This window comes from Netta rufina (assembly GCF_964035555.1).
Source record: "Netta rufina genome assembly, chromosome: 2".
NCBI classification, from domain to species: Eukaryota; Metazoa; Chordata; class Aves; order Anseriformes; family Anatidae; genus Netta; species Netta rufina.
The window spans coordinates 19763362-19776057 of record NC_140124.1 but is presented as its reverse complement, the minus strand read 5'-3'; the positions used below and the strand labels follow the sequence as shown (position 1 = coordinate 19776057).

Genomic DNA, 12696 nt, shown 5'->3' with positions numbered 1-12696 from the left:
TTTTTCATTTCCAAAGCTAAAGACCACTCTCAGCTGTGACTTTGATGGCACATTTTTATGTCCTCCTCACATTAAGGTATTATGGAATCCACTATGGTCATAGACTTCTACTGCAACTGAGAGCAAAAGGATTTGGGGGAGTGGAGGGGAGAGACAGCTGGAGGAGGAAATACAAGAAATTAAAAATTCTGGACTGTTCATCATTCAGACACTTTCTCCTGGTACAAGTAAAAGTTACATGGGTAACAACCCTGCTCTCTTCAGCCTCCACAAATACACCACAAAAGAAAATACCATGTTCAACTCTGATACACTATCAACTCTGACATCAAGAAAGAAGAAATGGACTAATTCATGGATCAAGAAAGAGAATTAACAGTGGTTTTTAGCTTTTCAAAAAGTTGCTGTGTGAGATTATGTAATTAGGAGTAGAATGAACTGGTTGATTTAATTTACATGCAGACAGACCAGTTATTCAACAAGTACTTCACTCTTCTCATAGTAAACTTTTCCCTGCCTACAGTCTCCTTTGTAAAGAACCAAAACATCATGAAACTGAACCATGCATTCTACATAGCTTTTATAATCTCTAAATTCAGCAAAACTTCTGTAAGCACCCCACAACACTGAAAGTATAAAAATAGTATTGATTGACCCTCAGCCAAGATTGTTAAGTTGTCTGGATAATTATGAAAAGCTTCCAGTGACATTATATGTAAACATCAAAAGCTGTTTATTGGCACTGAGCTGACTGACTTGGTGTTGTTGTTCTCCGTTGTCATCACCTATTCTGAAAATTCAAAGTGACATGAAAGGCTGGAACATATACGTATTTTTCTTAAAGCTTTACAAAGGAAATAGTCTATCAGGACAGCAGGTTCACTTGGGATTATCAACAGTATTGGCAAAGCAGCACAGAAGTTCAAATTCAGAAAAGTGAAAATACATTTTTTAAGTTCCTTAGCAAATGGGACAGGAAATTATATGGCTAAGAACATTTAAAACCCCCAAACAGTTAACTCACAAAACCATTAACAAAACATACCATCAAGATTTTACAGACTCACTACAACCAGTTATTATCCCTTCCAAAGCTCAAGCTGTGCAATGCAAATAAGTAAACAATGTGGAATCACAAGATTTCATCCATTGTCCTTGTTATGCTGCCTAAATATTTTAGTAAATATTACTGAAACAAACTTCATCATTCTTTAGGTATGACTATTGTAAGTGATACCCATTAAGGAAAAAAAAAAAAAAAAAAAAAAAGATTAAGTTGAGTATTAACATTGGTTAAAATACCAAGCAAAGAAAATCACCATTAATGACACTGTCTCTCAGTAACTACTGTCCCCGAAGAATATTTTTTCTTTATTTTGTGACTATTGGTACCAAAGAGATGTATAAGCTCTTCCATGGAAAAATTACCTGCAGTCTATGATGACCAATGACTATACAAATTAAAACTGTGTATTTACATGAGTCAAAGCAAAAACTGGCAACAGACCAGGTTTCCACACAGCAAGGATTTCTACAAGCATTGCTTGCAAATAGCTTTGTATGTCGTATTTATTGCAGTCTTGCATTAAAATAATAATAAAACATATACTACTCATTTGCAAATACTCTATTTATTTGCCCTAGCAATGTCCTAAGTAACAGTGAACTACAATTGTATCTTTGAAGCAATTATACCAACTAGCAGAACACTAAAATGCATTCCAAACATAGACCCTACACTCACACTGGGTACTAGACATGAAAATACTGGCTCAGCATAGTCTAAGAATTCACCCCTCTGACAGAAAACATGAAAAAACTTATCTCCCTCAGGGCAGTTTTTTTACTCCATTTGCACCAGCAGGGAAACAGGCTCGTTGCAGCTAAACTGTAGCACTTGACGGTGCTTTCCACAGCCTGCAACAACCCAAACCAAAGGACCTGCTGGAGCACAGAGTTCCCTCCCTGCACACTCACCAGCACTTCCATGTAAGGAGTCATACACAGGCCTTTTTCAAGCACACAATCAGGACACAGCCAACTGAATACACTGAAATGGAACCTGGGAAATATTTTTGCATCCCATTACTCAGATATAGTCATAGGGATCAAAACATTTGCCTTCTTCAAACAGTTTAAACTTAAGCATCAAACACCTTTCTGAGACTTTAATAAATGTTGCCTAAGAAGCTCCTTCAGTTGGTCTAGAGAGCAGCCTTGGCTTCTTGTCCTACCCTCCTTGTCATTACTGGATACCATCAATTCTAATTTGGACTTAATACTCAGTTAACCAAGTCAGGTACCAAAGCACCAAGTAGCAGGAACCTATGTTTCCTCTACAATGTTCCTGTAGCTGTTCCTCATATTTAAGCAGGGTTTGCCTGAATATTAACAATTATGCTCTTGCATAATTTTGCTTTCTTCTTATGCAGAATTTAACACCTGATCTAGCACTTCATGACTAGGCAGAGAAGTACTGCAATCATTCATCACTGCTCACTATCAGAAGGGACAGATACAGAGAGGTACATACCAGGCCCAATACCATTCTATGCTTTCACCCAGCGACCTGGAAGATGAAATGAAGATTGCACTTATTAAATTTGCAATGTGCTTACAACCTCTCTGGTGGGAAGGTTGATAGGATGGAGCTGTAAGCACATTAGAGAACAGAATTAGAATATAAAATGAATTTGACAAATTGGAGAAACAGCCTGGGGAAAAAAAAAGTGGAGATTTAGTTCAATCAGAACCAAGTAGAAGATTGTACGCTTTGCCAAGAATAATCAACTGCTCAGATAATGGATAACAACAACTGCTGATGATGCAGTTCTGCATAGAAAGATAAAAACATAGCCTACAACAATCTGAATATGACTCAACAATAGCCTGACTTTGGGAGAAAATAAAGAGGCAAAGACTGCACTGGGACTTAGGAGGAAAATATTATACGTGAGTTGCATGGGCACTCTTCCTATTCTACCAGTTCTGGTAATGCTCCATTGGGCATTACAATTCAATACATAGATGGACCATTTGGAGATAAATGAAGGTAGAGAAACAAAAATAAGCAGAAAATATGATCTGTGAGGAAAGACTTAGAACTGTTTTTTTTATAGAAAACATGACTGAGCAGGGATCTAATAACCATTCTCAAATACTGGAGTCCATACTTAATGGGACACTGAATCAGAAATAATGGACTTAAATGATATATACACATTTAGCTCTGTCTTGAGACATTTTTCTAATAGTTCTGTTATTTGCATTGTTCATATTATACTATTTCCTGTGACAAAAGTCTTCAATATACAAAGTTTAAAAAGTGATCATGAGTAAATCTTTGCCTTCTAGAAAGGTTTGCATGGCAGTTTCTGGGTTATTTCTTTTATAAGGATGACCAGTTGGGGTTGTTTTATATAATATCTTATTTTTGAACAAACTAACAATCAGAAACAACTGGAAAGTCCAAAATAGAAGAAAAAAATAATAATAACTGGCTGTAACAGTAACTCCAGCATTGAAAAAAAATCTGATTCCTCAACCCAAACTCGGTGCTATCCTTTTACACTAAATAAGGTGTTCAGTAGCAGCTGATGATGGAAAAGTAAAAAACAAAAATCTGTTTACCCTTTGCACTCTCTTTCCTGCAACTCCTAAAAGTGTCGCAATCATACTTCAGAAAGATTACTCTTGCTGCTCCTTACCGAGCAATTTTCTTTCTTATTGCCATATTTAAATTGAGAAATATTCATCCACCAAAATCAATATTGAAAAATAAGATAACTCTAACTAATTTTATTACAAATCATATCATCACATACCTGTCCACCTTCTAAAAGATTCCTGACTGGTTGAAAGAAAACTGATGCACATTTCACAACTAAAATCAAACCCCTATATTGAAGTTTCTCTCTAAAGGCAACAGATTCCATCTGATTACCAGCAGCTGCATTCACTTCTAACCTATCTGACTGCCCAAAAAGTTGTACTGTGTACTTATAATTTCCAACCTGCTATAAAATAACTGAAATTTTACATCTCTTCCCTATACTATTTTACAATGTGTAGTTTGACTGTATTTGTAGATCAAAACTATAGTACAAGTCTTCTAACTTCACAATATTTCAAACGTATTTGCATATCTATTTCCTACTAGCATGAGTTAAAAAAAATTAAACCTAGAAAAAATAAGGTGATGATGAGTTTTTCTTCATGTCAATAATCCATGCTAAGACTGATGGCAGTAGATTTAAATTTCAAAGTTATGTAATCATTCCATATGGTGACTGTCATAAATAAAAACTTGAATGAAGCTACCCTGTGTGCAGGCGATTCGCAAAATTTTAGATACTAAATATTTCAGAAGGATTTATTCCAACAGTGAGGCTGTTTGCCTTTGGCAAGAGGGTATATCAGGTATGCAGAAGTTTAAGCTATTAGGTTTTGCAAAAATTAAAAAATACATCTCTGTCGGATGTGTTCACACATGCAGGGAGTCTTGTTTGCATCAGCAGGTATAGCTAATGTGGAAAGAACATTCCAAAAATATGCATTTCAGCTTCTACATTTTGCATAAAAAGTAGTCTTGTGTTTTGGTCTGGTGAATCTGTCAAAAAAGCATTTATATGAATATTCGTAAGAAAAAGTTACCATGTAATCATCCTACACGATTCAATCATTTAACAAGCTTGAGAACTAGTACACAGACGGTTAGTTGCCAAAATGCCATTCATTTCCTAGCATCATATTGGTTATTTGCAGTTGAGAAGAATAAGCTCTGAGTTTGCAAAAAATAATGATAATAATTACTTTTCTTCTTACTATTTCCATATAGATAATATTAAACACTTTTTTGTATATCTGTAGATGCTGAAGCAGATCAAGGGTTCAGATTTGCATTATAGATACTTTGACTTAACAAGTCTTTGAATTACCCAAGCCATTTTAATCATCCTAACCCTTCTTCCTAACCCTTCTAACCTATGTGAATATTCAGAGATACAAAGTGTGGCTCATTCACCTGCACAGCACCAGGCAGAACTGCAAAAATGGACTGCAAGTCTGAGCCCTTAGTCTCATTAATATTATTGCACAAATCTGGCAGCTCTCTAGAAATGTAGCCTATCTGAAGTCAGATAGCAAACAGAAGGCAAGACCGAAGTTATAAGGCAAACCTAGCAGTGTCAACATGCCAAGCATCTACAAACACGCAAAACTTTTTGTATGAGGCCTTTTAGATGAAGTGTGAAGGCAAGTAATTAGAGAAATGCAGTATCATAGATCATGAGAGTACTGTAATACTGGAAGGTCCCAGCTGAGATCAAACCCCCAGTAGTTCTAGGCACCTTGCAAACAAGTAGAGAAACTATTCTGACTCAAACAGCTCACAAATTACATAAACAATAGAGAAGATGGAGAGAATAATGTTGTATAATCTTTTCTCTACAAGTAAGTGAACTAAAAGGTTTTAAGGAGACATTAATGAATTTCTTGGAAACTCTGTGATAGAAAGATCATTCTTTTTAAAACCATATTAAACACAGGCACATGTAGACAGTTCTGCCTTTTAACCCAGTTGCAAAATCTTTAATAAATCTACAATTTGCAAAAGTAACATCAGAACTGCAATACTAGGGAGCTCAGCTTCTTGACCTGTATTATTTCTACTACCCAGCAGCTACTTTGCTGACAATGTACCCATATCACAAAGGTGATCACAACCATTAGCTGGAAATATGACCGGCTGACCAACAAAAGCTTGGCATTAACAAAGCAGAGTCCTGTACTTACAAGTATTTCCGTTCTTTTCTAATGGACAGCAAATTAATGTATTTCATAATATATTCCTTCTTGGTTTACCAGTCCCCATTAACCCATTAATTTCTGACCTTGCTACCTTCCACCAAAAGTATAGATTGTAGTAAAACATACACAAATCTGTAGCTGTTTCTTATACTAATGAAAAACGATTATATTTTACATTCAAACTTCTGCTTTTTGCTAGTATTCAGACAAAAATGATTACTTGCAGCATCTGAAAAAAAATGTAAGATACTTTAAGTTCAAAGGTCAAAATACACTCAAGTGTGTTATCTAACCTTTGAACTAATAACCAGATACAAGCATTACTGAAGATGCATACTCTTCAACTGTCCTTACAGAAAGCTACCTATGGCTTCCAAACATATGAAATAATTCAGTGGTATTGCTCTCCTATTCAAATTAGTGCATAGTTTTTTCACTTTCATCTACAAATTACACTCTCATTGATGGATGGCCTCAATAAACAGTCTAACAGTAATTGCTCTTTGTCAAGAGCTTGTAGGTGTTTGTATGAGTAAATTTGCATTCTTTTCTTCTCAGATTTTCTGATCAAGCAGTATTTAACATAAAAATGGATTTGCCTCATACTAATGAACACTGGAAAAGACACATTCTTAATTGGAAATACTTTAATGGCGTCTGCTTTGAAAATGAGTAACCTTTGAGATGCAAGAGTACTATGTCAAAATACCATAATTTAAATAAACTGCATATTCAAAATACAGCTTTGCATAAACAACATACTCCTTTGAAGGATATTAGAGTTCACTGAAACCACAAAACACACATTGGTCTTCCATAAGTGGTTCCATATGACTCTTACAATTATTTAGAGTATTTGTTTAAAGCATCTTCCAAATAACTAAGTTTACCAAAACTTAAGAACAAAATAACCATTGTTGAAATACATATATTAAAATTTTGCTCTTACTTGATAGGTTAACCCTTTTCCTGTGTTTTTACATTGTTTCTTCCTGTTTCAGGACATTGCAAAGACAGCAATTCTTTTTCCAAGGATCACTATAACAAAGCTTATTAGAGCAACTACTAGGAAGAACAGCAGTTCTGAATGGTATGCAACAGATCCATCATCCTTATTCCCCGTCATTTATAAACACAAAGACACATCACACACAACTACATAGATGAACTCTCTGATAACAGAAATTAAATACACACAGCATGGAAACCCCAACCTATAGCATGGAGGGCACCTGCTAACAGTTTTTAAAAAACATAAGAAAAGGAAAGGTCAGGCAACCAAAGTATCACCACGGAGATTCAACCCCAACCTGTTAGATAAAAGGCACCAAAGTACCATCAGAGCTTGAACAACTGTAAGCAATGTAAGCCTGTACTTGTACTTGATATCAAGTACTACCAAAGCAGAGTCCTACCTAAGGCCAATAAGCTTTAGGTCAGTTCTGAATTGCAGCGTGCCACTTGCTGGAGCATGAGTCGTCTCCTTTCCTAGAGAACTTCTCTACAGCATGTAAGACTGGCAACTCACCACACACTTTAAGAGTTCTAATGGAACCCACACACACTGCAGAGCGTTTCAAGGAAAGCTAGAAATGCGTGTAACAATGTATGTTCCTAAAATAATCCAAGCACAACTATGTCCATTGAAACAGGTGTTTCAAGTTTTGGAAGCAAAGCAATTTTTATAACAAAACTCCAATTTCAGATAGATAGGCACTGACTGACCAAGTTTAGCCTGCAAGAAACAAGCATATGCTGTTGAACTGTTCTGTAAAGGTCAGCCATAGACTGTTTGCCTCAACACGAAACAAATATTTTAAGAGGATTATTAGAAAATATTTCTGAAATACAAAAAAAAAAAATACAATATGGCCAAAGTTTAAAATTTCTCTTTTAATGTATATATTTAAGGAGGTAAAAGTGAAAATAATAGCAATATATGAACAACATTCTGAATAATACAAAGATGAAATTTGGTTCTACATTGATTAAAAATATCATTTTAACAAAGCGTATTATAAGCATCTCTGAAGATGAAAACATACTGAAATGCACTTAACAAGTGCACTTAACAAATGCACTTAGGAGCATGGTACGAAGAACAATAAACATATGCGTGAGTGCGTATCAAAATGTTCTTCTGTAGTATTTGCAAGCCAAGAATCAAAGTACTCTTCAAAATCCACATAATAATAAAGTCTTGAAGTGGAATATCACATGATGACATTCTACAACTAAAACTCATCTATTTTCTTTAACAAATCTGAGAAGCAAAATACAAAATAGTGTGAAGCACCAGAAGCAGGGATTTGGTGAATATCTATTTTAGTAATCTGAGATATGTGAACAAAATAACAGTTTTAAAAATAGGTTGTCATGATCTGTCACAGGATATTGCCTTTGGTAAACTACACAACTGAGAAGGACTTTGTTTGTTTTCTTATTACAAAATGCTGATCAGGTCCATAACCCTGAATAGAGAGCTGCATAACGGATAACCGTAATCTGGCAGGCCAATAATGAACATAATAGGAGTCGGCACCAGATCCGGCACTTTCTTGGAGGAAAGGACCTGTATCCTGAGTTCTTATATTAAAACACTGCCTAAACACATCACTGTCAAATATTTTCACCTTCTATCACTTCGATGCAAGACTCCATCTGAAAAGATACTCAGCTGCTCTAGACTGCACGGCTGTGTCTCCAGATTAAGTTTTTACAGCACAACAATACTTATTTGACAACATCCATGGCCAGGTTTTCTTTTCATGTGCATTTCTGCAAGACTTGACATTTACAATACTTACGCATTGCAATAAGGTTTCTTTTCATATCCTTTGTAGTTATTCATGTTCAGAGCCATTTTGCAAACTTCACAGTGGAAACATCCTTTATGCCAGTACTGTAAAGAAATGTAAAGTAGAATTACTTACAAAGCCGATGTTTTGAAAGCTATTTTAGGGTACAGGAAATGTAAAAACACAATTACAGGTCAATATTTTTGGCCGTACATTATAGATTTCTGTAAACTACATCAAAGGAATCACTTTCAGGCGAAATTGAAGGAGCTTCTGAAACACTTTCAGAAATGCAAATTCTCTGCTGAAGCAAACACCAAGCCCTCAACACGCTGACCTTGCCGGGACTGTCTTAAAGATAACCGAGGAGGGAGTTTGACATTTTTGTCTAGTTAAAGGGGTTTTGGGGAGGGAGGAGGGAGAGAAAAGCGTTTGCTAAAGACGCAATGCTGGGCGAACGGAACCACCAACTCCTGCGATGCTCGGCACGCTCAGCAGCAACTAAATTTAGCGCGTAAGGCGGCTCTGCCCCCGGCCGCCCCTTTCCTTCCCTCGCCGAGGGCGAGCAGCCCCCAGGGACGAGGCACGGCTGCCACCGGCCCCGTTGCGTAAGAGGCAGCCGGAGGCTCCCGGCCACCAGCAGGCAGCGACCCCCGCAGCCTCGCCCGCAACTTCAGCCCTCGGGGAAGCCGCCGGGGACCCGCGGCCGGCCCCGGAGCTCCGCGATGCCCCCGGCGGAGGTCGGCGAGCGCGGAGCCGACCCGGCCCCGAGCCCTGCGTCAGCGCCGTGCCACGGCCGGCCACCGGCCCCGGCCCCGCGGGGCTGAGCCCGAGAGGCTGGCAGTGCTTCCATCGCCACCTGCCGCCTCGCCCCCCGCCCCGGAGCCGCCCGCCCCCGCCCCAGCACCTTGTCCAGGCAGTTGACTTTCTCGGTGGGATAGACCACTTTGCCACAGCGGGCGCACTGGGGGTTCATCTTGCGGCTCCTCTCGGGCTGCGGCTTCCTGCGGCCGAGGTTGCTGCTGCTGCTGCTGCTGCTGCGAGGCGGGCGGCTCTGGACGGGGCTGCAGGCGGGCGATGTCGCATGCCCCGGGACGCCGGGGGCTCCTCAGCGGCTGCGGGCGGGCGACGAGGTCATCGGCGGCTGGGGAAGGGAGCGGCGCTCCGGCTGACTGCGGCTCGGCAGCATGTGGGAGTGGGCGGGCGGGGAGCCGCTGCCTGTCGCCCCCGCCCGCTCGCCGCCCCGCAGCCACCCGCCCCCGCCGCCTCCGTCTCCGTGTGCCTGCGCGCTCGGCTCCCCGCGCCGCCGGCTGGGTGACTCACGCCGAGCCCCGCGCAGGCAGCAGCCGCAAGCCAAGCCCACGGGCGCGGCGAGACGCGGCCCGCAGCGAGAGGGAGGGATGGAGGGAGGGATGGAGGGATGGAGGGCGAGCGCCGCGCCGCAGCCGCCCGATGGCCGGCTCCTCAGGCGGGGGGGAGCCCGGCTGCGGCCGCCTCCCGCCTGCACCTGTCGCAGGCCCGGCGGGAGACCCGCTGAGGGGAGGCGTCCCGGGGCCCCGTGGAGGGGTCCCGGCCCAGTGTGACACGAGGGGGAAAGTATTTTCGGGAGAAACGAACGAGGTGTCTCGTTCCCCGAAAGGCAAAATGCCACTGAGCACACCAAAACTTCTCGGGGAGGGGACATGTCCTCAGCCAGGTCTCAGGGAAATCGCTCCGACAAAGCATCCCCTGCACTGGGAACTGGGGGAGTTTCACCAGGAGGGCTGTGCGATAGAAATGTCTCAGCCTGAATCGGGTTTTTACCAATCGCGCCCATCAGTGGGGTGAGGAATTTCTCTACCTTCTCTCAGCTTTGTATCCCAATTACTTTAAAGGCTTGACTTTTGCTGCCTTGCTGGGGCTGAGTATCCCAGGCATACAGGCAGTCCCACAGGAGACACTAATGTGCAGTACCACATCTCTGCAGGAACGCTAAATTCAGCTCCTCGGAGCAGGCTTTTGCTGTTCATTTTTGATTCGCTCATTAGCACTGTGGGAATGGTGCAGCAAGAAGTCATGCATTTTTCCTTAGGTGTGGACTTGTTTAACTACCTGGAATATAAACCACGCTGAGAAGAGTGCTTAAGCCAATGCAGTGCAGCCTTCTCTGAGGTAAGGGAGTGTGTTTTTTTCAGTAGCGCAGCACTTTGTGTGGCTAACAGCAAGGACAAATTCTGCACATAGTTGAGCGTTATTAAGTAATCAGAATGCAGTCAGCTAAACTGGAATACTTGGCAATAATTCTTCCTTGGCAACCCAACTTTTATGCACTGACTGGTTAAAGGCGTGGGGAGAAAGACTAATTTCATTGAAATTAATAATATATGTGATTAAATGAGAAATACCTCATCAGGCTTTAAATATTATATGACAGAAGTTGTAATGCTGCTTCTGCCTCATCTAGACATAAACATCTGGCACCCAGTGAAACTCATAATGTTGAGATGCTGGCTGAGCTGCAAGCAACAGGAAAGCAGATTTGCAGGCAGTCTTGTAAATGCTTATTGTCTGCTCTGGCTCTTGGTGCAGTAGAAATTAGAGCAACTGCTGACCAGCTAGGTTTCCATTCCTGCAGTCTGCAGTCTGGTCCATTTCAGGGCCACTGCTAGCAATTTGCAGATTTCAGAAGTCCTGAATATATATATATATATATATATATATATATATATATACACTGGCTGTTAACCAATTACTGTTGATATGGAATGTAAGATTTTTCTTCTCAGTGTTCATCACATGTAACAGCATGATTATCTGTCATAAACACTTGAAGACCAATTTTTCTCAGCTTCTTGTCGTCTAGAATTTACCTGATAGAAGTACGTGCATGCATGCCCTGCAGTGCAGAGGCAGCAAGTCTCATCATCTGCTGCCTCTGCTGTACAGATTGCCTTACACTCTCTGTTGGATGGTCTGACTGGAGGTGGACAATGGCTTTTATTCAAGGAACTCTGAATGCCAGGCATTGACTATCTTGGTAGAGGAAACTTGAATACATGGTAACTCAATGTGCTCTGCAGAAACTGTCATTTGTGGATCCATCTAAGACCACAGCTGAGTTGGACTAGGCCCAACACATAGTAATCAATCTCCATTCTATACATGTAGTGAGGTAGCAAGTCTATTATAGGAACTGGGATACAGACCTAGATAAACTAATCTCACAGGGCACTGGATGTTACCTATATAGCAAAATAATAATAATAATAATAAATCTTTCTGATGACTTATGAGTGAAAAGGCTCCATAGCTCAATAGAAATAATTATAGGCATATAGCTGCCCCAAATTGCTAATATAAAATCTTTGAGATGGAGGTTTCTTTCTTGGAAACTACAGTTCATTGTAATCACATTCAGCACCTTCTCACCATACAGACACAAGTCATTTGGGTATTACTCTCCATCTCACTGCTACCATAAGATATCCTTCCTTATTCTTACAGGGAAACTTTTTATTAACCAAAAGATTGACACTAAACTTGGAATAATAAAAATGCAGCTGTATCTAAATTGACTATTTTGACAGTATAAAAGCATTCCAATATTTATCAGTATTTCAGGATCTTTTTATTAACTCTTCTTAGTTTTATCCACATGGAAAAAAAAAATAGGTTCTTCATTTCCATGGCACAGAGGTCTTTCCTCATCAGTTACTACTGTACTGAAAAGCAGATTCTTCTGCTCTTTACAAACCAATGTGAGAGAAACATTTACTTCCCCCATGACTGTCTATGAGAAAGCAGTGAAACATTACTCATCAATAGCCTTTCTGTTTTCTGAGGAGGTGATGATGCAATCTTAAAGTCCAACAAAGCAAAATGTAACAACCCTGCTATGTCAGTAGCTAAGAGGGTGTAAACCAAAGACTGCCAAGCACAGAAGGGCAAAGACCTTGCACTCTAGCTAAAAAGCTGTTGTCACAAGCTTGCAGACTGTAGTAGATGGTGGACTTCTGATTAGGTTTGAGAATTTATTCCAAACTGGTATTTATTGGCAAGTTGTATCCCAAGATCTTAAGCAATTGTACTTATCTCATTCAGGGCATTTCAG

General features: G+C 40.3%; 1 protein-coding gene across 1 annotated transcript in view; it reads right to left on the bottom strand.

Moving 5' to 3' along the window:
* LOC311222510 (LIM zinc-binding domain-containing Nebulette) overlaps nucleotides 1-9760 on the bottom strand; it is a 256423-nt gene extending 246663 nt beyond the window's left edge. The window contains exons 1-2 of the mRNA XM_084306842.1: nucleotides 9514-9760; nucleotides 8616-8710 (exon numbers count right to left, since the gene is read on the bottom strand). Coding sequence (XP_084162968.1) covers nucleotides 8616-8710; nucleotides 9514-9582 — 164 coding nt within the window. The 5' untranslated portion in view covers nucleotides 9583-9760. The remainder of the gene's footprint in view (nucleotides 1-8615; nucleotides 8711-9513) is intronic.
* Between the last annotated feature and the right edge of the window lie 2936 nt (nucleotides 9761-12696).